The sequence below is a fragment of the Salvelinus alpinus genome, chromosome 17 (assembly GCF_045679555.1).
Source record: "Salvelinus alpinus chromosome 17, SLU_Salpinus.1, whole genome shotgun sequence".
Taxonomy (NCBI): Eukaryota; Metazoa; Chordata; class Actinopteri; order Salmoniformes; family Salmonidae; genus Salvelinus; species Salvelinus alpinus.
Window position 1 is genome coordinate 28447201 of NC_092102.1, and position 24261 is coordinate 28471461.

Consider the following 24261-nt stretch of genomic DNA (forward strand, 5'->3'; position numbering starts at 1 on the left):
ACAATTATTTCAGTAGCGGTGATATCTAAAAGTCTAAAAGCACTTTGCGTTTGCGGTGAGGAAAACATGTTACTGCACAGTGTAGCTATATATATGTATATATATATACATATGTATGTGTGTGTGTGTGTGTGTATATATATATATATATATATATATATATATATATATATATATATATATATATATATATATATATACGTATGTATGTGTATATATGTGTGTGTATATATATGTATGTGTATATGTATATATGTGTGTATATATATGTATATACATAACTAGATATACTATATACATATATATATACATTTCTCAAGGGAGATCCTCTCCAGTGGCTGCACTGCGAGCTCTGTCCATAATGTGCATTTCTGTGTATACGTTTGCATCGTCTGTCTCTGTCGAGAGACATTGCAGAAGGATGGTAGGCTATATATTGATAGACAACACATTAGCAGCTAGAAATCAAACTATAAACTAGTTAGCTAATAGTTAACTAATTAGCTAATTAACCATGTATTAATTCACATCCTAAAAAAACAACTAAGTTGAGCTTCCACCATGTTGCTTCCACAATTCCGGTTTTCTTATGTCTCCATTTTTCTCAGGTGCACTATGCGGATAGGGAAAGGGATCCATCCGGACGGGGTTCCCGGTTGGTGCCAGGGCTTTTCCCTGGACGGTGGGAGTGGAGTCAGGGCGGTGAAGGTCATCCAGCATGGGAATAGACCTGGGCTCATCTACAACATAGGCAAGTAGCCTAACAACAACCGCAAGTAGCCTAACAACAACCGCAAGTAGCCTAACAACAACCGCAAGTAGCCTAACAACAACCGCAAGTAGCCTAACAACAACCGCAAGTAGCCTAACAACAACACCTCACTAATGGTTAACCTTGGGCATCGGTGCCCATTTGTTGCCCTTGTCTATTATATAGCCTGTCGCAGCCCTGAAATATGCTGCTTTGTGTTTTCACACAGGCATCAACGTTCGTAAAGGCAAGGGCCGCTACAGAGACACCCACATCGTGACCTTTGCCCCTCGGTACCTGCTGGACAACCGCTCCACCCACAAACTGGCCTTCTCCCAGAGGGAGTTTGCCAGGGGTAAGGTGAGTGACTGACAGTGCAAAGACAGGAATTAGACACATCCAAAGGGACAACACAAAGCAATGAAAAGAAAGCAGATTTCCGCTGTTTTAGGACTCAAACATGATCTTTATTGGAGCTAGTCATAGAGCAGCAATGCTTCATGATCAGGACCATGTCAACAACCCTTATTGTTGTTGTATGACTCCAGGGAACAGTGAACCCAGAGGGCTACATCTCCACCCTGCCGGGTTCCAGTGTGGTCTTCCACTGGCCCAGGAATGACTACGACCAGCTTCTGTGTGTGCGCTTCATGGACACCCAAAACTGCACCTGGTCCGGAGGCTTCGAGGTCAACAAGCCCAAGTCCTTCCATGTCAACATGAGGTAAAAGACTATAGGACTATCTGAGAAAACGGCTATACTGTCATACATAAAAAATGGTGCTCATTGTGAAAATACAGTAAGAACAAATCCCTGGCACCATAGCTGCTCCAAAGGCTTTAAAAATGCAATATGTAACTTAATATTACAATATTTTTGGTTATGGAAAATATATTTCAAAGTGGTTTAGATTAGGGATGCAGCGATATGACATTTTTGATACCGATATCTGATATTTTCCTTGCCAAAATACCTGATTCCGATAACCAATATTTAAAATTTTAGCGGCATTTTAAGCATTCTAGTACAGTTAAATAGTTGAAACACACACTGACCAAAAAGTTATGTTGTTGGCATTTACGTATGTCCCCATTACCAGTAAAACAATCCAAATCTATTTCTTTCACTTAACTTTCTGTGCTGTTTCGTTGTTCATTTGTTCAGTCTCAACCAGGATTTCATCATACATGTCAAGCAGTGAAGTTTCAGCTGTCTGTCCGTGGCCTCTTCCTCGGTGCGCACTGTCACTGTGTCCGTATACATCTTGTCCAGCTGTGTCTGTAACATTTCACATAAACCCTGTTTCTTGTCTGCATTGAAGTAGCGGTCCTTGTACCTAGCATCGAGCATGGTGGCGTCACCGTAAAGAGGCTCAGAGTGAATGCCACTGAATCGCTTGTTCACAGCCTCTAGTAGAGTACTTTTCCGAGTTGACCCGACGGCATGTGTCAGCAGTTTTGTTGAGCAGGCATTTCAATGCCATGACAGAGTGTATCACTTCTGCTGCAGGCACAGTTAATGGGCTTATTTCTCGAGTCAGTTGTTTAAATGGAGCTAGGAATGTTCATGTTTCAAACATGTTCTCAAATGCCATTGAAATGGCAGCAGCGGTATGAGAACCAGCACATTCTTGAACATGTAATACGGCTTTCCTCAGTACCAAATCCTTGTGGGCCCACTGTGCTGTCAGACTCATAATGATCATGGGGCTGACATTGCTGTTCCAAATGCCAGTCGTGAAGCTAATAGCAGTGGTGCCCATAGCAAGTAGCTCATTAATGTGAGTTTCAACAATACTGTATAACTCCGGTAGGGCAACATCTGAATAATAGCGTCTTCTTGGTAGTGTGTACCAGTGCTCGACCAGTCGGCCAAAGCCAACGTCATCCACGACAGAGAACGGTTGTCAAGGGCAATGAATTCCATTATCTTGGAGTTAATGGATTTCGCCTTTTGAGTTGTCTCACTGAAATGTTCTTACTCTTTCAAATGACTCCTTGGCTTGTTGACTGTTCGAGCCACACAGCAGACATTGTGGGCTAGGTTAGGAATGCTGTGTAGCGCTGTATATTTTTATGCTCTTGTTCTGTGTAGCGCTGTATATTTTTATGCTCTTGTTCTGTGTAGCGCTGTATTTTTTTATGCTTTTCTGTTTAGCGCTGTATTTTTTTAATGCTTTTGTTCTGTGTAGGGAACAACGTCAGCTTTGACACCGGTTTTGCACAACGGTGTTAAACTAGACAACGGGTCGATGTTGGCATTTTTAGCTAATACCGTCCGATTACACCTGAAACTCAGGTGTAAGACCACAGAGATAGCCAACTTTATAATGCCATACCCAACTCATTATAATGGTTAAGTATTACAGAAAATGCCTCTACTGTAGTTGTGCTGTATTATGTTGTTTCCACGACAGAGACACACTGGGCAACTGTTTCTTCCTGCGAGCTGAGATCACACTGAAGGGAGCCACCTATCAGATCTGCTTCAGCGACACCGACCAACTACCACCGCCGTTCCGCATCGACAACATCTCGGAGGTACAGTACTGGAGATGTCTGCAGGGGCGAACTCTCATATCACAGTTTCTCTCAGCGCCATAGATGTAGATACAGAGATTGGGAAACTAATCATGTTGGAGCCAAACAGTCAAATAAAACATTGGAGTTTGCATTGTTACTGGCATGCTGTTATTGGTGAATTTTGTGTGCCAAAATGGCGCCCATAATCTTATTGAGATTCTAAGTCTCAAACTGAGTTTGTTTACTGCAGGTCCCAATCCAGTTCTGGCAGCACGGGGTGGCAGACATCCGGCTTCACACGGAGGTGAAGGCGGGATCAGTGCTGGACTTTGCTTGTGACGAGCCCACCCTGCCCCCCTACCTCACCCTCATCGTGAAGGGTGCCGGCTCGTCCGAGGTCACCGCTGATATGAACTTCTTCCGGGAGTACAACAAACTCTACTACGAGAACTTCATCTACATCGCTGCCACATACACTTTTTCTCAGTGAGTATGAGAGAGACGGAGGATGGACAGGCATAGTTAAAAACCAGGGTCAGGTTCATTTGGTACCAAACGGACGAAAACAGACAAACAGGAAGGGACTACTTGGACTTGTCCAATAAAAATCACATGTTTTTCGTTGTACAGTGTTTTGCTACGGTATGCTCTAATGAACCCAGACATAAACGCTGACTCATGTTGTTGTGTTTCTACAGGGATGCAGGGAAGAGGCCGGTGGGGAAAAAACGGGTGGTGGCAGGTGCTGAACTGGTGCTGGATGTGGAGACCAAGACCCAGAGAGTCGTCCTCAAGAAAAAGGTACAACCATTATAGCAAATACACCTTAAAACGTAGCAGTGTTTATGCTTCAAATGTCAGCTACATCACCCATTATGTTGTATGACTGGGACATTGTATGACTGGGACAGAACTCTCCATTGGGTTTCATAGAATTTTCAGTAGTGAAGTGATCACTTGAAACCCATGAATGAAAAGGCTTTAAGACAGTTTACAGACTATTTTTCCAACTCCAAAATAACAATATTCCAAACTTGTTCCTGTTACCTCAGGAGCCGGGGAAGCGTTCCCAGCTGTGGCGGATGACGGGAACAGGAATGCTATGTCACGAAGGCTCCTCCCCTCCACAGAGCAAGCCTGCTCAGCCACGCCCCCTGGACTCCTCCCTGGTGCTGGACATCGCAGGGTTGGCAGCGGTCACCGACAATCAGTCAGTCACTGCTTCCCTGACTCAAAAATATTCTTATGTGTGGTTTCATCTTTATAGTATATGCCTGTATCTACACTGAATACAAATACAACATTTACAGTATAAACACCACATGTAAGGTGTGAGCTGAAATGAAAGATCCCAGAAATGTTCCATACACACAAAAGGCTTATGTCTCTCAAATTTTGTGCACACGTGTTTACATTAGGGATGCACCGATATTACATTTTTGCCCGATACCGATATTTTCCTTGACTCAGCATGCTCATGTGGCTGAAATCGCTGGTCCAAATTGCAGTCGTGAAGCTAATAGCAGGGTAGCTCACGGATGTGCGTTTCAACAATACTGTGTAATTCTGGTAGGGCAACATCTGAGCTCGAGGTGCTCGACCAGTCTGCAAAAGCCAACATCATCCACGACAGAGAACGGTTGATTGTCAAGGGCAATGAATGCCATTATCTTGGCGTTAATGGATTTTGCCTTTGAGTTGTCTCGCTGAAATGTTCTAACTTTTTCAAATGACTGCTCGACTTGAACTTGTTTAGTTGTTGGCGCTGTATTTTTCGTAGCGTCGTTACGCCATCTACCTACGTTATATAGGTATGCATGTCAGCTTTGACATCGGTTTTGCACATCGGGCCAATGCCGACATTGGCATTTTTAGCTAATATCGTCCGATTCCGACATGCTTACCGATATATCGTGCATCCCTAGTTTACATCCCTGAGCATTTCTCCTTTGCCAAGACAATCCATCCACCTGACAGGTGTGGCATATCAAGAAGCTGATTAAACAGCATGATCATTACACAGGTGTGCCACTCTGAAATGTGCAGTTTTGTCACACAACACAATGCCACAGATACAGTGGGGCAAAAAAGTATTTAGTCAGCCACCAATTGTGCAAGTTCTCCCACTTAAAAAGATGAGAGGCCTGTAATTTTCATCATATGTACACTTCAACTATGACAGACAAAATGAGAAGAAAAAAATCCAGAAAATCACATTGTAGGATTCTTTATGAATTTATTTGCAAATGATGGTGGAAAATAAGTATTTGGTCACCTACAAACAAGCAAGATTTCTGGCTCTCACAGACCTGTAACTTCTTCTTTAAGAGGCTCCTCTGTCCTCCACTCGTTACCTGTATTAATGGCACCTGTTTGAACTTGTTATCAGTATAAAAGACATCTGTCCACAACCTCAAACAGTCACACTCCAAACTCCACTATGGCCAAGACCAAAGAGCTGTCAAAGGACACCAGAAACAAAATTGTAGACCTGCACCAGGCTGGGAAGACTGAATCTGCAATAGGTAAGCAGCTTGGTTTGAAGAAATCAACTGTGGGAGCAATTATTAGGAAATGGAAGACATACAAGACCACTGATAATCTCCCTCGATCTGGGGCTCCACGCAAGATCTCACCCCGTGGGGTCAAAATGATCACAAGAACGGTGAGCAAAAATCCCAGAACCACACGGGGGGACCTAGTGAATGACCTGCAGAGAGCTGGGACCAAAGTAACAAAGCCTACCATCAGTAACACACTACGCCGCCAGGGACTCAAATCCTGCAGTGCCAGACGTGTCCCCCTGCTTAAGCCAGTACATGTCCAGGCCAGTCTGATGTTTGCTAGAGAGCATTTGGATGATCCAGAAAAAGATTGGGAGAATGTCATATGGTCAGATGAAACCAAAATATAACTTTTTGGTAAAAACTAAACTCGTCGTGTTTGGAGGACATAGAATGCTGAGTTGCATCCAGAGAACACCATACCTACTGTGAAGCATGGGGGTGGAAACATCATGCTTTGGGGCTGTTTTTCTGCAAAGGGACCAGGACGACTGATCCGTGTAAAGGAAAGAATGAATGGGGCCATGTATCGTGAGATTTTGAGTGAAAACCTCCTTCCATCAGCAAGGGCATTGAAGATGAAACGTGGCTGGGTCTTTCAGCATGACAATGATCCCAAACACACCGCCCGGGCAACGAAGGAGTGGCTTCGTAAGAAGCATTTCAAGGTCCTGGAGTGGCCTAGCCAGTCTCCAGATCTCAACCCCATAGAAAATCTTTGGAGGGAGTTGAAAGTCCGTGTTGCCCAGCAACAGCCCCAAAACATCACTGTTCTAGAGGAGATCTGCATGGAGGAATGGGCCAAAATACCAGCAACAGTGTGTGAAAACCTTGTGAAGACTTACAGAAAACGTTTGACCTCTGTCATTGCCAACAAAGGGTATATAACAAAGTATTGAGAAACTTTTGTTATTGACCAAATACTTATTTTCCACCATAATTTGCAAATAAATTCATTAAAAATCCTACAATGTGATTTTCTGGATTTTTTTCCCTAATTTTGTCTGTCATAGTTGAAGTGTACCTATGATGAAAATTACAGGCCTCTCATCTTTTTAAGTGGGAGAACTTGCACAATTGGTGGCTGACTAAATACTTTTTTGCCCCACTGTATCTCAAGTTTTGAGGGAACGTGCAATTGGCATGCTGACTGCAGGAATGTCCACCGGAGCTGTTGCCAGAGAATTGAATGTTCATTTCTCTACCATAAGCCGCCGCCAACGTTGTTTTAAAGAATTTGGCAGAATGTCCAACTGGCTACACAACTGCAGACCACGTGCATGGCGTTGTGTGGGCGAGCGGTTTGCTGATGTCAACGTTGTGAACAGATTGGGTTATGGTATGGGCAGACATAAGCTACGGACAACGAACACAATTATATGTTATTTTTGGCAGTTTGAATGCACAGAGATACCGTGATGACATCCTGAGGCCCATTGTCGTGCCATTCATCTGTCGTCATCACCTCATGTTTCAGCATGATAATGCACGGCCCCATGTCGCATGCATCTGCACACAATTCCTGGAAGCTGAAAATGTCCCAGTTCTTCCATGGCCTGCATACTCACGAGACATGTCACCCATTGAGCATGTTTGGGATTCTCCGGATCGATGTGTACGACACTGTGTTCCAGTTCCCGCCAATATCCAGCAACTTCACACAGCCATTGAAGAGGAGTGGGACAACACAGGCCGTAATCAACAGCCTAATCAACTCTATGCGAAGGAGATGTGTTGCGCTACATGAGGCAAATGGTGGTTACACCAGATACTGACTGGTTTTCTGATCCACGCCTAGGCCTGTTGGGGTAACCGTATTACCGCCACACTGGCGGTCACGAGTCATGAAGGCAGTCAAATTCCACATGACCGTTTAGTCACAGTAATTAGGCTTCTCCAAGCGCTGATGCTCCTGCTGGTCATTAGTAGCCTACCAAACTTGATAACTGCCTGGTACTCAGCACTCTATTGACCCTCTAATCACTCTGACATCAATGCAAATGTAATCGGAAATCTTATCAAACACTTCATGAGAGTCCATGAGCTCATGTTGCGCAACATTTCTATAGGCTATGCATATAGAGGAGGATCCCATCAGCTTTCTATAGGCTAGGCCTACTATATTTATTTATTTCCTAATATTAAGCACATTACTTATATTTACAACAGGAGTATAGCCTACCTGGCTGGCATGAAAATGAACCTTGGGAAAAGCGTCTTCCATTTGCTATTTAAGTGCATACTGTAGATGACGTGTTTTGATAATGGTGTTTTCCCGCTAATGGAATATTTTGCACTTATAGCCTACTGCCATGTGTGCCTTGCTGCGCTTATAATGTGAAGAAATAGCCCTATAGTTTATCAACATTTTAATCTAAACGTTCTGATCTGTTGTCAGCCACATTGCGTAAAAAAAATGTTTGATGCTAGTGGCTGTATTAATTTGGGATCTATTGCATCCCATATCTGTCCCAGACCATGTTTGGAATATTTATTTCTTGCATAGAATAGGTTGACTTTTTATTATGGGAGATAGTAGATTGACATAGGCTAGTGCTTTTCGTTCAGCCTACTCATCTTGTTGGCTGACGAAAAGTAATGTGGACAGTTCTTCCAATATCTTCAATATGCACCTTGGAATTGGATAAGGAAGCATGCAGTTGCATCCCCGATGTGTCTGTCTTCACTTGTAGCCTGTGAGAAAGGCCCGATCACGTGATGGATAGACATGTGAGTGAGATGCTTCCGAGCGTGCAGCACTCGGGGAGAAGTGCACAACGGCCACTGGCCACAAAGGGAATTGATTTTTTTAGGGCGCTATATTACATGGATTTATTAGACTTTTTATAATGTAGATGTTCCAGAGGTCTGCATCAGTGGCTTGTAGGCTATGCGTGTTTATGTTAATTAACGGTCAATTACTGTAAGACCGACTGTTATTTGCTTGTCAATCACCGGCTGACAATTTCATGACCCCCACAGCCCTATCCACGCCCCTACCTTTTTTTCTTTGACCAACAGATGCCTATCTCTATTCCCAGTCATGTAAAATCCATAGATTAGGGCCTAATGAATTTATTTAAATTGACTGATTTCCTTATATGAACTGTAACTCAGTAAAATCTTAGAAATTGTTGCCTGTTACATCATTTTTTTCTGTACATATTTACCTGTATCTGACATCATTGTTCTCTCCCTTTCCCCTAGCTATGAGCCCTTGATGCTGAGGAGGCCAGACCCGCGGCGCAGCACCACCCAGACTTGGCACTTCTCATCAGGCATGCTGACCTGTGGCCTGCCCCGGCTGGTGGTACAGGTGGGTAGTTCCCACAGAACGCCTCTTACTATCTGCTGATCAAACATACTTTTGCTGTTACACTTTATTTTAGAAGTATTTTAGCTGTCCATATCAAATTATTATAATTGCAGAATTAATTAGGTTTTGGTATCTAATTTTGCATTGTTAAACAGTTAAGATTTTTCAGAGTTTAAGTAACACTTCATTTACAGGTGAATGTGTTGAAATGTTTAATAGGTACTTCATAATGCTATTGAATAAGGTTCTAATGATTAGAGCACATGGACACTTTTGACAATGTGACCTACGAAGCTTAGAAACACTTAGCTAGTATATTAGGCCTATACTGTATGTAGACATCTAAAACAAAGTCTCACCAAACATTGTTTCAAATCTGAATATAGCTCCATTTTTATTTAATGTGCTCCTCTGTGTTGACCTCTGACCCCCCTCAGGCGAACGGTGGTGTGGAGGGGCTGTTTGACGGGGCAGAGGTGGTGCTGGGGCCGGCTGCAGGCCTGCTGGAGCTGGGCCCAGAGCAGCAGTTCATCAACCAGAAGATGAGGCCTGGCTCTGGGGTGCTGTCTGTCCAAGTCCTGCCGGACGGACCCACACGAGTGCTGCAGGTTAGCTTTGGGTGTATTTGGATATATATAGTACCAGACAAAGGTTTGGGGACACCTATTCATTTAAGGGTTTTTCTTTATTTTTACTATTGTCTACATAGAATAGTAGTGAAGACATCAAAACTATGAAATAACACATATGGAATCACTTAGTAACTAAAAAAGTGTTAAACAAATCAAAATATATTTTATATTTGAGATTCTTCAAAGTAGCCACCCTTTGCCTTGATGACAGCTTTGCACACTCTTGGCATTCTCTCAACCAGCTTCATGAGGTAGTCACCTGCATCAATGTTTGATTATCTAGCTCTTGAACAGAATTCAGTTCTGACCCTGTACAGTTGACTGTATCGTTTCAATACTTTCATGTTGGTTCCATGTCTGCCGGTAATTAGAGTATCCTGACTGGCTATATGTAATGCTGTTGCTACTGTAGATCAGTGACTTCAACCAGCGGCGAATGAACCGGACGTCCCCGAGCACAGAGGAGGACCAGAACAAAGACAACATTCAGAAGAAGAAGCCAGAGCAGGAACTGGAGGTACACTTACTAACCATTAAAAGGGTATAAAAATAAATTTCCTCTTCCTACCCATAGCAAAGACCTTTAAGTCCCTCAAAAGATTTCGCAGAGTTTTTTGGGATCATTGCCGTACAAAATGCTTGATTTTGCTGTGGCAATAATGACATTTCGCATCGCAATTTGTAATAATTTTGTCAAATTTGTCATAAATGTACTGATGAGGGAAAAGGTTTGTTGACTTGTTGCTTTGTTGAACCATTTTATGTGGTAATATTGCGATTATTTGATTGTTTTATGCAGGAATAGTGCAGTGATTGGTCAAATTTGTAAGCCCTTGCATAATATGTGAGAAATTTTGTTAAATCCTTGAGCGATTGTCACATAATGCTAACATACCATGACCACCATTCTGTCTGTCTCTCCGTCTGTCCGTCTTGTCTGATGGTCAGGTGTTGGTGAACTTGGAGGAAGGCGTGGGTCTCTCCCTGGTTAACAAGCTGCCAGAGGAGCTGGTGTTCACTACATTGTCGGGTATAGACATCCACTTCACTCGCACCGCTGCCAACGAGGTGCTGGAGCTTAGCATCCAGAACATCCAGGTAACCCCTCCTAAACCATTCACATTCTTAACCCCTTTAGTGCACCTTTTAACTATCAACTGAGGAGTTTGATTTGTAGTTGTGCCTACATGTATTGATTGCATCTTTCGCTCTCTCCACCAGGTGGATAATCAGCTCCTGGGCACCACTCAGCCGGTGATGCTGTGTGTTTCCCCAGGCTCCAGTAGTGAAAGCAGCATCGTGGACACTGGCGCCGCCCTGCAGATCAACTCTGTTAAGGTCCCCAGCAACCTCATTCTCACCGACCTCTTCAAGGTAAGGCCTGACTGCCAAGTTCACTTCACAGCACCTCAGGCATGGCCTGACTCAATCAGGGTCTTATTCATTAGGCAGGAAATTGAAGGAAACAAATTGAAACAGGGAGCGACTACCATGTCTTGTACAATAAGAAATGCTAGATTTTTACATTTTTCTAATGTGTGCCCCAATGAATACGATCCATGTGAACAATCACTTACACTTGCTAGCAAATTCAAACTAGTTTGTTTGTTTGCCATACAGTAAGCATTAGCTAACAGTCTACAAAGGAGGCAAGTTCATGAGTGTTTATAAACTGAATGACTGTTAAGGCTGAGGAGATGTTGTAATACTGAGGTCATGACACCGTGTTTTCTGCGCAGCATCTCATGGTGACAGCGAGGCGCTTCACTGTCATCATCGAGGAGAAACTCCTGCTGAAGCTGCTCAGCTTCTTTGGTTACGGCCACACAGAGGCAGGTGGGTAGACCCCTGGTTCCTGAACGGATATCATGACAGGTTTTTTGACTATACGAGAGGCATTCTATATATACTAATTTATAAGCGGACCGGACATTATAAAGAACAGGTGGTGTGTCTGTCTGCTGTGTGTGTATCTTGTATTTGGGATGGTCCGTGTTCATTGTCTGTCTTATGGTTCCAGAACTGGAGCGGTTGGATGAGAGTCTATATGAGAAGGCCAGTGATGAACAGGGAGCTCCCAAGCGCTACTACTTTGAGAACCTGAAGATCAGCCTCCCTCAGGTCAAGCTGAGTGTGTTCACCTCTCACAAGCTCCCGCCTGACCTCAAGGTAAAAGGTTGCTAAATTCAGTACAAAGAAATTATACAGAGCCGTACCAGGATATTCTTACAGGGAAGCAAAGCGTGCTTTCTGCATTCATATGTCTGCCTTTGCCTGTTGGTTTTCTCTTTGACTTATTAATTGGTCGCCATTATAAGACAAACAAATGTACATGATTCTCCACTCACCTAGAATATTGTTGATCCACCCAGACAACTTTCTTGTGCTTGTTCTAAAAGTGCTCTGTGCTCTCTGCAGGCCCTCAAGGGAACCCTGGGTATCCCGCTGATACGGTTCGAGGATGCAGTGATCAACATGTACCCCTTCACCCGGGTCCACCCTTACGAGACGCAGGAGATCATCATCAACGACATCCTCAAGCACTTCAGAGAGGTGAGGGGGAAATGAACAGACAGACTTTCACTGGAGGTGACATGTAATGGCATATTCCAAAATGATGCATATGGCTTTAGCATTCATTTATGTTAATTGTTGACAGTGCATGTCAGAGCAAAAACCAAGCCATGAGGTTGAAGGAATTGTCCGTAAAGCTCCAAGACAGCATTGTGTCAAGGCACAGATCTGGGGAAAGGTACCAAAAAATGTCTGTAGCATTGAAAGCCCTCAAGAACACAGTGGCCTCCATCATTCTTAAATGGAAGTAGTTTGGAACCACCCAGACTCTTCCTAGAGCTAGAAGCCCAGCCAAACTAAGCAATCGGGGGAGAAGGGCCTTGGTCAGGAAGGTGACTAAGAACCCGATGATCACTCTGACAGAGCTCCAGAGTTCCTCTGTGGAGATGGGAGAACCTTCCAGAAGGACAACAATTTCTGCAGCACTCCACCAATCAGGCCTTTATGGTAGTCGCCAGACAGAAGCCACTCCTCAGTAAAAGGCACGTGACATCCCACTTGGAGTTTGCCAAAAGGCACCTAAAGACTCTCAGCCCATGAGAAACAAGATTCTCTGGTCTGATTAAACCAAGATTGAACTCTTTGGCCTGAATGCCAAGCTTCACGTCTGGAGGAAACCTGGCACCGTCCTTGGGGTAAAGAATGTGGTGGCAGTTTCACACTGTGGGGGATGTTTTTCAGCGCAGGGACTGTGAGACTAGTCAGGGTTGAGGGAAAGATGAACGTAGCAAAGTACAGAGAGATCCTTGATGAAAACTTGTTCCAGAGCGTTCAGTACCACAGACTGGGGCAAAGGTCCACCTTCCAACAGGACAAATACCCTAAGCACACAAGCCAAGACAACGCAGGAGTCGATTCGGGACAAGTCTCTGAATGTCCTTGAGTGGCCCAGCCAGAGCCCGGACTTGAACCTGATCAAACATCTCTGGAGAGACCTGAAAATAGCTGTGCAGCAACGCTCCCCATCCAACCTGACAGAGCTTGAGATGATCTGCAGAGAAGAATGGGAGAAACTCCCCAAATACAGGTGTGCCAAGCTTGTAGCGTCATACCCAAGAAGACTCGAGGCTGTAATCGCTGCCAAAGGTGCTTCAACAAAGTACTGAGTAAAGGGTCTGAATACTTAAGTAAAGTAATATTTCAGTTTTAATTTTTTATACATTTGCACACATCTAAAAACCTGTCATTATGGAGAATTGTGTATAGATTGATGAGGGGGGGGGGGGACAGTATAATACATTTTACAATAAGGCTGTAATGTAACAAAATGTGGAAAAGGGCAAGGGGTCTGAATACTTTCCGAATGCATCCGGGGCTGGATGGCATACCACCTAAATTTTACATCACATTCTGCCACTCATTAGATATGATTCACTCTGTTCTCACCAACAAACGGTTCATTCTCGAAAAATGATAATATTGCCATTATTTCACTGCTTTTAAAGGACAAAGATCCTTCTTAAATGTTCTAGCTATCACCCCCTTTTTCTGCTCAATGCAGATATTAAACTTTACGCCAAAGTGTTGGCATCTTGCCTAGAACCCTTTATGACCGCTCTAGTTCATAACAACCAAACAGGTTTTTATAAAAGTACGCCTCGTGACTGATAATATTCACTGCCTCCTATATCATCGAAGCATCAGATAGTGAGTCTCATAATGCAGTTCTCTCACTTGATGCAGAAAAGGCTTTTGATCGCCTAGAATGTCATTTTCATTAAGTGTTACACCACATGGGTATCAGGGATTATTTTATGTCAATGATTCAAACCCTTATGCCAAGCAATCTGCAACGGCTCTAACTGGAAACATCTGCTCCCGTCAGTTCTCTCCAGGGCTGTCCTCTTTCTTCCTTGTTATTTGTCTTATCTGTTGAACCCATAGCCCAGACAGCACGCCAATCAGGCTGCCATGATCCTATCATAATCTATGGCACCAAACATCACTTATCGCTATATGCTGATTACATTATTATTCTTCCAGAAAGTTCCTCAGTCTCTTCCCCACCTTTTAGATATCTTCAGATTTTTAGGAAAATTGCAGGATACAAGATCAATTGAGGGTCTGCATTATTACCACTAGACTATAGACCAGAGTCGTCTATTCCTTTAAATATCCTAGTGGTCCACAATTTTATATATCTGGGTGTTCAAATGTAGACAGACTACATCTCCCTATTCATTTCAGTTGTTCAAATCAACATCCTTCCACAAAAAAATTGTTTCAGGTCAATGCTCCCTATAGCACCACCTCCATATTACAGAGACAAAAAACCTCAGGTGGACTAAACTTCCAAATCTTCCAATGGTAGACTTGGTCCTTGCTCTGCGTTCTCTTGCTACTTGGTTAAATCCAGAAGCTTGCTTGTCATGGCGTCCTATAGAAGAAAATGTTTTCACCCGCACAGATTACAAGACCTCATTTATTCCAATGTTCTTCTGAAACAATCTAAATTAAGATTTGGCCCTATCGTTTCACACACCGTTTCTGTTTGTTTTCCATAATCTTGGTCTCCGGGTGGGAGGCCCTATCTACTTTCCCCTGTGGCATGACAATGGAGTGCACACACTTTCAGATATTCTTGGGGATGAGGGTCTCTGCGCATTCCAAGACATCCAACAAAAGCACAACCTGCCTGGCACCTTGTTATTTTTCTACTTACAATTACGTTTGGTGATACCTTGGGAAACAAAGATCAGCCTTTATACCTTTCATAAGGTATTGCTTAGAAAAAAAGGTCTCGTCTCTGAAATGTATTCCCTTCTAGTAAAGGCCTCGTCCAAGCCTCTTTAAATTGACATATTGTGGAATAAAGATCTACAATCATTCAACAATGTTCTCAATTGGCAAACAATATGGCACAATATAGCTTTATCTTCCAGAAATTCACAGAACTTATTTTACTCCCTGGAAATTATATCAAGTCAAAGCCAAACCATCACATAATTGTACTCTCTGCTCTAATGACACTCAGGGCACCTTCTTCCATATGATGTGGGAATGCCAAAGGGTAAAATACTTCTGGAATATGATCTGCCTTGTGCGCTCTGTTGTAATATCAAAAACAATCCCATGTTTACCATCTGTTCTACTACTTAATGACAACGCAAATGTAGAGCTCTCTATTAAACAGAGACTGCTTTGGGGAGACAACATAAAAAAATGTATCCCCCCAAAACAATCCCGGCAGGACTGTGGAGGAGGAGGCTCTTTGCAAGTATTATCCACAATGATTGTTTTAAATCAAACTTTTTCTAGTGTCTGGTCAATGGGTCAATGCTTCACTTCAAACTTCCATTCAATCCCTGGTCACAGTGAAGTAACCAATCAGGTGCTGCTGCATCTCACAGGTTTTGTTGCTGTTGCACTTCACAGCCAATCCCATTGATGTGTTCCTCTTCAGGAGCTGATTAGCCAGGCGGCTCAGATACTCGGCTCGGTGGACTTCCTGGGGAACCCCATGGGACTGCTCAATGATGTCACCGAGGGCGTCTCCGAGCTTATCAAGTACGGCAATGTGGGCGGGCTCATCCGCAACGTCACCCACGGAGTGTCCAACTCCGCCGCCAAGGTATCGTTGTTGGGGTTTACCTGTGCTCTGTGTTGATGTTGATTGTGTTTAAATTTGCATTATGAAATTACAGTAGGTGTCCCAGTTTCAAGACTACTAAGCTGAAATGAGACGAGGCGAAGGTCTCCTCCTTGATGTCACACACACACACACACACACACACACACACACACACACACGTTGTTCTGTGCGCTGAGGCTTTTCTATCACTTTCCATGAAAATTGGCCTCTGCTTACTTTGATGGATCAGTGCGTGTATCTGCTCTGTCACTAAATGTTATGTGGCTTCCAGGAAAGGAGATGGAACAGCAGAGAAAACTCAAGAGCATTACAGTTGTATAACTACCTGACCCTAGAGCTGACCAACTCTTAGCAAACATCTAAAATATTGTTATATTTAATGGATACTCTTAGTGAATACATAGAGGATATGACACTTTTATAGCAGGTCTGTATATGTTCTATTTTCTTGATCAGTAACCTTCCAAGGACCAGTGTAATGCCCCAACCCTTTGACCATTCTGTCCCTGAACAGTAATCAGTTCCTCTACATTACAATGAGACGTGTCCTGGGGGGCACTGTTCCAAGCTAAAGGACCCATTCTGGTTTTGGAACGTTGTCAGTCCAGAACCCAGCCATTTAGCCCCAAGTCCTACTCTCTCCCCTATCCTCAGCCAGCTCTCAGCAGGCCTCTGGAAGTTACAGGCAGCCCCACACACTCCCCCTGCCAAACTGTGTCAGCCAGCTTAATGTCAGTCAGCTCGCTCTCTTTCTGTCTCCCCCTCTCTCTCTTTCTGTGCTCTAGCGCTCTCTCATTCCCTCCCTCCCCCTCTCTCTGTCTCTCTTTGTCCCCTCTCCCTGCACGGCAATTTACTCGTATTTGTGCTGCGGCATTGATGTCATGAATATCAGACAGCCAGTAGGCCCGGTCACACAGCCCTTGTCTTAGCTCTTGACCAGCCCATGGTCCCAGGCCCACACACACCACTCGCGTCCTGCCCCAGATTTCAGCTCTGCTTTGCAACTGTAACTTGCTGTTGCTTATTGCAAATGGAATCCCTGTGTCTGCCTACGCTCGGGAACACACACATTGAGGTTGTGAGATCCTGGCACACCAACTTTTCCCATTGAGGCTAATCCATAATCCTAGTTTAAGGCAGCTCTGCTCCTGTTGACTGGTTGAAATCTTTGTATCTGCGAGCCTAAACACTCTGTCAAGGCAGTGTTATGTAACGTTTGCTCTCCTGAAAATGAAGGATGACTTCTTGTCCACTGACTTGACATACTCCTCCCTCTCTGAAGAAAAACAAAATGTCATCATTAGTTTACTTAAATGTTTTTCTTTCTTCTAATCAAATTGTGAACAATCGCTTTGTTTGCTGAACAATAATAAAATAGGAGGAGCCCCTATGCACACGGGCATGCCCCCACACACACACACACACAGGGGTTTCCAACTTCTAATAAAAATGGCTTGCTAAGATGTGTGCCTTATAAACATTCCGTGCCACAGTATTCAATGGAAAAAAGTTAATCTCCCAATGGTATTTAAGTGTCATGATTAAATGAATTACCTTGTTATTAACTCATTTAAATCAGCTCAAGAAGTATGGTGTCAAAAAGAAGCAAAACACTAGTTATGTCACTTAACCATGTTAAACCAGTCATCTAATTGTGCATAATTTCTCACTTGTGGCAGCATCATCATATAAACTCAGCAAAAAAAGAAACATCCTCTCACTGTCAACTGCGTTTATTTTCAGCAAACTTAGCCTGTGTAAGTATTTGGATGAACATAACAAGATTCAACAACTGAGACAAAATCAAAAGTATCAGTCAGTAACTGGTGTGGCCACCAGTTGCATTAAGTACTGCAGTACATCTCCTCATGGACTGCACCAGATTTGCCAGTTCTTGCTGTGAGATGTTACCCCACTCTTCCACCAAGGCACCTGCAAGTTCCCGGACATTTCTGGGGGGAATGGCCCTAGCCCTCACCCTGCGATCCAGCAGGTCCCAGACGTGCTCAATGGAATTGAGATCTGGGCTCTTCGCTGGCCATAGCAGTAACACTGACATTCCTGTCTTGCAGGAAATCACACACAGAACGAGCAGTATGGCTGGTGGCATTGTCATGCTGGAGGGTCATGTCAGGATGAGCCTGCAGGAAGGGTACCACATGAGGGAGGAGAATGTTCAGTCCGATGATGCTGTGACACACCGCCCCAGACCATGACGGACCCTCCACCTCCAAATCGATCCCGCTCCAGAGTACAGGCCTCAGTGTAACGCTCATTCCTTCGACGATAAACGCGAATCTGACCATCACCCCTGGTGAGACAAAACCGCGACTCGTCAGTGAAGAGCACTTTTTGCCAGTCCTGTCTGGTCCAGCGACGGTGGGTTTGTGCCCAAAGGCGACGTTGTTGCCGGTGATGTCTGGTGAGGACCTGCCTTACAACAGGCCTACAAGCCCTCAGTCCAGCCTCTCTCAGCCTATTGCGGACAGTCTGAGCACTGATGGAGGGATTGTGCGTTTCTGGTGTAATTTGGGCAGTTGTTGTTGGCATCCTGTACATGTCCCGCAGGTGTGATGTTCGGACGTACCGATCCTGTGCAGGTGTTGTTACAAATCAAATCAAATCAAATTTTATTAGTCACATACACATGGTTAGCAGATGTTAATGCGAGTGTAGCGAAATGCTTGTGCTTCTAGTTCCGACAATGCAGTAATAACCAACAAGTAATCTAACCTAACAATTCCACAACTACTACCTTATACACACACACAAGTGTAAAGGGATAAAGAATATGTACATAAAGATATATGAATGAGTGGTGGTACAGAACGGCATGGCAAGATGCAGTAGATGATATAGAGTACAGTATATACATATGAGATGGGTAATGTAGGGTATGTAAACATTATATTAAGTGGCATTGTTTAAAGTGGCTAGTGGTACATTTTTACATAATTTCCATCAATTCCCATTTTTAAAGTGGCTGGAGTTGAGTCAGTATGTTGGCAGCGGCCGCTAAATGTTAGTGGTGGCTGTTTAACAGTCTGATGGCCTTGAGATAGAAGCTGTTTTTCAGTCTCTCGGTCCCTGCTTTGATGCACCTGTACTGACCTCGCCTTCTGGATGATAGCGGGGTGAACAGGCAGTGGCTTGGGTGGTTGTTGTCCTTGATGATCTTTATGGCCTTCCTGTGACATCGGGTGGTGTAGGTGTCCTGGAGGGCAGGTAGTTTGCCCCCGGTGGTGCGTTCTGCAGACCTCACTACCCTCTGGAGAGCCTTACGGTTGTGGGCGGAGCAGTTGCCGTACCAGGCGGTGATACAGCCCGACAGGATGCTCTCGATTGTGCATCTGTAGAAGTTTGTGAGTGCTTTTGGTGACAAGCCGAATTTCTTCAGCCTCCTGAGGTTGAAGAGGCGCTGCTGCGCCTTCTTCACAACGCTGTCTGTGTGGGTGGACCAATTCAGTTTGTCCGTGATGTGTACACCGAGGAACTTAAAACTTTCCACCTTCTCCACTACTGACCCGTCGATGTGGATAGGGGGGTGCTCCCTCTGCTGTTTCCTGAAGTCCACAATCATCTCCTTTGTTTTGTTGACGTTGAGTGTGAGGTTATTTTCCTGACACCACACTCCGAGGGCCCTCACCTCCTCCCTGTAGGCCGTCTCGTCGTTGTTGGTAATCAAGCCTACCACTGTAGTGTCATCCGCAAACTTGATGATTGAGTTGGAGGCGTGCATGGCCACGCAGTCGTGGGTGAACAGGGAGTACAGGAGAGGGCTCAGAACGCACCCTTGTGGGGCCCCAGTGTTGAGGATCAGCGGGGTGGAGATGTTGTTACCTACCCTCACCACCTGGGGGCGGCCCGTCAGGAAGTCCAGGACCCAGTTGCACAGGGCGGGGTCGAGACCCAGGGTCTCGAGCTTGATGGCGAGTTTGGAGGGTACTATGGTGTTAAATGCTGAGCTGTAATCGATGAACAGCATTCTCACATGGGTATTCCTCTTGTCCAGATGGGTTAGGGCAGTGTGCAGTGTGGTTGCGATTGCGTCGTCTGTGGACCTATTGGGTCGGTAAGCAAATTGGAGTGGGTCTAGGGTGTCCGGTAGGGTGGAGGTGATATGGTCCTTGACTAGTCTCTCAAAGCACTTCATGATGACGGAAGTGAGTGCTACGGGGCGGTAGTCGTTTAGCTCAGTTACCTTAGCTTTCTTGGGAACAGGAACAATGGTGGCCCTCTTGAAGCATGTGGGAACAGCAGACTGGGATAAGGATTGATTGAATATGTCCGTAAACACACCAGCCAGCTGGTCTGCGCATGCTCTGAGGACGCGGCTGGGAATGCCGTCTGGGCCTGCAGCCTTGCGAGGGTTAACACGTTTAAATGTTTTACTCACCTCGGCTGCAGTGAAGGAGAGCCCGCAGGTTTTGGTAGGGGGCCGTGTCAGTGGCACTGTATTGTCCTCAAAGCGGGCAAAAAAGTTGTTTAGCCTGTCTGGGAGCAAGACATCCTGGTCCGCGACGGGGCTGGTTTTCTTTTTGTAATCCGTGATTGACTGTAGACCCTGCCACATACCTCTTGTGTCTGAGCTGTTGAATTGCGACTCGATTTTGTCTCTGTACTGGGACTTAGCCTGTTTGATTGCCTTGCGGAGAGAATAGCTACACTGTTTGTATTCGGTCATGCTTCCGGTCACCTTGCCCTGGTTAAAAGCAGTGGTTCGCGCTTTCAGTTTCACGCGAATGCTGCCGTCAATCCACGGTTTCTGGTTTGGGAATGTTTTAATCGTTGCTGTGGGTACGACATCGTCAATGCACTTCCTAATGAACTCGCTCACCGAATCAGCATATTCGTCAATATTGTTGTTGGACGCAATGCGGAACATATTCCAATCCGCGTGATCGAAGCAGTCTTGAAGCGTGGATTCAGATTGGTCGGACCAGCGTTGAACAGACCTGAGCGCGGGAGCTTGTTGTTTTAGTTTCTGTTTGTAGGCTGGAATCAACAAAATGGAGTCGTGGTCAGCTTTTCCGAAAGGGGGGCGGGGGAGGGCCTTATATGCGTTGCGGAAATTAGTATAACAATGATCTAGGGTTTTTCCAGCCCTGGTAGCACAATCGATATGCTGATAGAATTTAGGGAGTTTTGTTTTTAGATTAGCCTTGTTAAAATCCCCAGCTACGATGAATGCAGCCTCAGGGTGTGTGGTTTCCAGTTTACAAAGAGTCAGATAAAGTTTGTTCAGGGCCATCGATGTGTCTGCTTGGGGGGGAATATATACGGCTGTGATTATGATTGAAGAGAATTCCCTTGGTAGATAATGCGGTCGACATTTGATTGTGAGGAGTTCTAGATCAGGTGAACAGAATGACTTGAGTTCCTGTGTGTTGTTATGATGATCACACCACGTCTCGTTAATCATAAGGCATACCCCCCCGCCCCTCTTCTTACCAGAAAGATGTTTGTTTCTGTCGGCGCGATGCATGAAGAAACCAGCTGGCTGCACCGACTCCGTTAGCGTCTCTTGAGTTAGCCATGTTTCCGTGAAGCAGAGCACGTTGCAATCCCTGATGTCTCTCTGGAATGCTACCCGTGCTCGGATTTCATCAACCTTATTGTCAAGAGACTGGACATTGGCGAGTAGTATGCTAGGGAGTGGAGCGCGATGTGCCCGTCTCCGAAGCCTGACCACGAGACCGCCTCGTTTGCCCCTTTTACGGCGTCACACAGGGTCGCCGGCTGGGATCAGATCCATTGTATTGGGTGGAAGGCAAAACACTGGATCCGTTTCGGGAAAGTCATATTCCTGGTAGGAACGATGATGAGTTGACGTTAATCGTATATTCAGTAGTTCCTCCCGACTGTATGTAATGAAACCTAAGATTACCTTGGGTACCGATGTAAGAAATAACACATAAAAAAACAAAATACTGCATATTTTCCAAGGAACGCGAAGCGAGGCGGCCATCTCTTTTCGGCGCCGGAAGTAAAAACGTGGTCTGCCACTGCGAGGACGATCAGCTGTCCATCCTGTCTCCCTGTAGCGATGTCTTAGGTGTCTCACTGTACGGACATTGCAATTTATTGCCCTGACCACATCTGCAGTCCTCATGCCTCCTTGCAGCATGCCTAAGGCACGTTCACGCAGATGAGCAGGGACCCTGGGCATCTTTCTTTTGGTGTAGAAAGGCCTCTTTAGTGTCCTAAGTTTTCATAACTGGGACCTTAATTGCCTACCGTCTGTAAGCTGTCTTAACGACCATTCCACGTGTGCATGTTCATTAATTGTTTATGGTTCATTGAACAAGCATGGGAAACAGTGTTTAAACCCTTTACAATGAAGATCTGTGAAGTTATTTGGATTTTTACTAATTATCTTTGAAGACAGGGTCCTGAAAAAGGGACGTTTCTTTTTTTGCTGAGTTTAGTTTATGTAGGCCTCTACAGCCATGAACCTTTAGCCTAACTGCTTCTGCATTTCCACTTGATGGTTGTTATGCTTTCTTTATGGATGTTATTTTTCTCCTTTTTATGGGTTGGTCTGCTCAACTCATTGCCTGGCCCGGGTAGCAGACCTACTAAAAACTCTTGCTATATAGACCTATTTGACCCGTTCCATATACATAGCTAGCCTACATTGAGGACATTATTGCAGGTTTAATTGAGACTTCAAAATTATTGATAGGAAAATGGAACTTGGTCAAAAAATATTGGCGTGCTTATGTTTGTGCGCGTGTTATGTTGCAGCTGGTCACCTACACACCACATGTAAAACCACACAGTTTCCTTGTTCCTTGCTGGGTTTAGTTTCATCTGATGCACCTTCACCCCTTTAATGACTGACACGCCATGTAATCTCTGAGATCCCTTCCTTGATCACCCAACATTAACACACCAGACGGGCCCCAGTTTCACATTGTGTGTGTCCTTCAGCATAGAAGGGGAGGGGGGGTGTAAACTTGAAAGCATCTTTATCTCCCCCTCACTCCTCACTCCCTTGGGATACAGGTCTGGTACGTACATTGGTTTTGTTTCACAAAGAGGGGGAATAAAATAAAAAAATCGAAGGAGAGAGTTCGTGCTGGCCTTCCAATGAACTCTCCGGGGACTTTGCTTGGCGAGGTCATCCCAAGTTCAGGCTTGGCGCTGGCTGCAGAGCGGCGGAGGGCCCGGGTGTGTTTACACAGAACCCAGCTTCCTCTGGGGAGCTCCCCCCGTAACACAAACCCACTTCCAGCGGGCACCTGCTGGGTGGAAGGGAGGAGAGGGGATAGGAGGAGGGGGAGAGACAGGTCAGCGCTGGGGAAAGATGGGGGTGTGAAGGCACTCCACTCCAGCAGACAAATTACTTGCTGATATATTGGCCAGATGGATAAGGCAGGCAAAAATGTAAAATCTGTTTTCTTCTCTATCAGTCCCCCCTGTCTCTCTAGTTCAGCTGTGGGGAATGCGAACCAGCCCACCAGCATTGGGCTACTGTAGAACTTTTTCACTCAGTGAGGTTGTGAGCTCTGGATATGTGACACGCATTTGTGTTTTAATATGGCCACTCAAACAGCAGCTCATCTCAGGAATCACTGGTAAACGATAAAAGGAAATAAATTGGGCTTGGAATTGCCAGGGACCTCACAATATGATATCACGCTACTTAGGTGCCGATATTATATGTATTGTGATTCTATATGAATTGCGATTCAATACTGCAATTTTATTGTGATTTTGATAGTGAGCAATATATTTGAAAACAATCTGTGGCAGAGGGACAAGAGAAGAAATTAGAAAGTTTTGCCTCAAGAAGATGGAGAACATGCTATAGAAAGAGAGATACCAGAGTTTTGGAGCAGGAACAGCCAACTAGCACTAGCTAACGTTAACTAACAACAAAAAGTGATCAATACTTGGAGTCATTATCTATATAATATTGTGATACTGTATCGATTTCTTCCCCCATCACTGGAAAGAAATTGACAACATTTTCAGTATGAGTTAGGTGGTTTTGTTGGATGGCTTAGACTTGAGTTAGTATCCTTTATATTATAAAGTTGATAAAGTTTATAAGTTTGAAAGAGAGGAAGACATAATGCCAAACCATCATTCCACTGCAAGACCTAGTGTGAGGGCTGCACTGGTCTAATGGCCCCTACATAGCGTGTGGGAGCAAAGAGTTGTACTATGTGGTCGAACTGAATCTTTTTAATACCTTTTTAAATCATTTATAAATATAGAAGGGTGGCCAAAACTGAGCCTTGAGGTACACCTTTTCTAAGAGGTGATTCTGCATTATTCAAGACTATTTCCAAATACTGTGT

General features: G+C 44.6%; 1 protein-coding gene across 2 annotated transcripts in view; it reads left to right on the forward strand.

Annotated features, from left to right (window-relative positions):
• Window positions 1-24261, forward strand: part of vps13d (vacuolar protein sorting 13 homolog D) — a 64619-nt gene that overhangs the window by 30298 nt on the left and 10060 nt on the right. For both annotated transcript variants that reach the window (XM_071348385.1, XM_071348386.1), the window contains 16 exons: window positions 609-751; window positions 981-1111; window positions 1300-1475; window positions 3169-3292; window positions 3525-3760; window positions 3973-4075; window positions 4327-4484; window positions 9046-9154; window positions 9592-9762; window positions 10199-10303; window positions 10735-10884; window positions 11008-11160; window positions 11526-11622; window positions 11807-11955; window positions 12205-12339; window positions 15764-15931. In XM_071348385.1, the coding sequence (XP_071204486.1) occupies window positions 609-751; window positions 981-1111; window positions 1300-1475; window positions 3169-3292; window positions 3525-3760; window positions 3973-4075; window positions 4327-4484; window positions 9046-9154; window positions 9592-9762; window positions 10199-10303; window positions 10735-10884; window positions 11008-11160; window positions 11526-11622; window positions 11807-11955; window positions 12205-12339; window positions 15764-15931 (2308 nt within the window). The remainder of the gene's footprint in view (window positions 1-608; window positions 752-980; window positions 1112-1299; window positions 1476-3168; window positions 3293-3524; window positions 3761-3972; window positions 4076-4326; window positions 4485-9045; window positions 9155-9591; window positions 9763-10198; window positions 10304-10734; window positions 10885-11007; window positions 11161-11525; window positions 11623-11806; window positions 11956-12204; window positions 12340-15763; window positions 15932-24261) is intronic.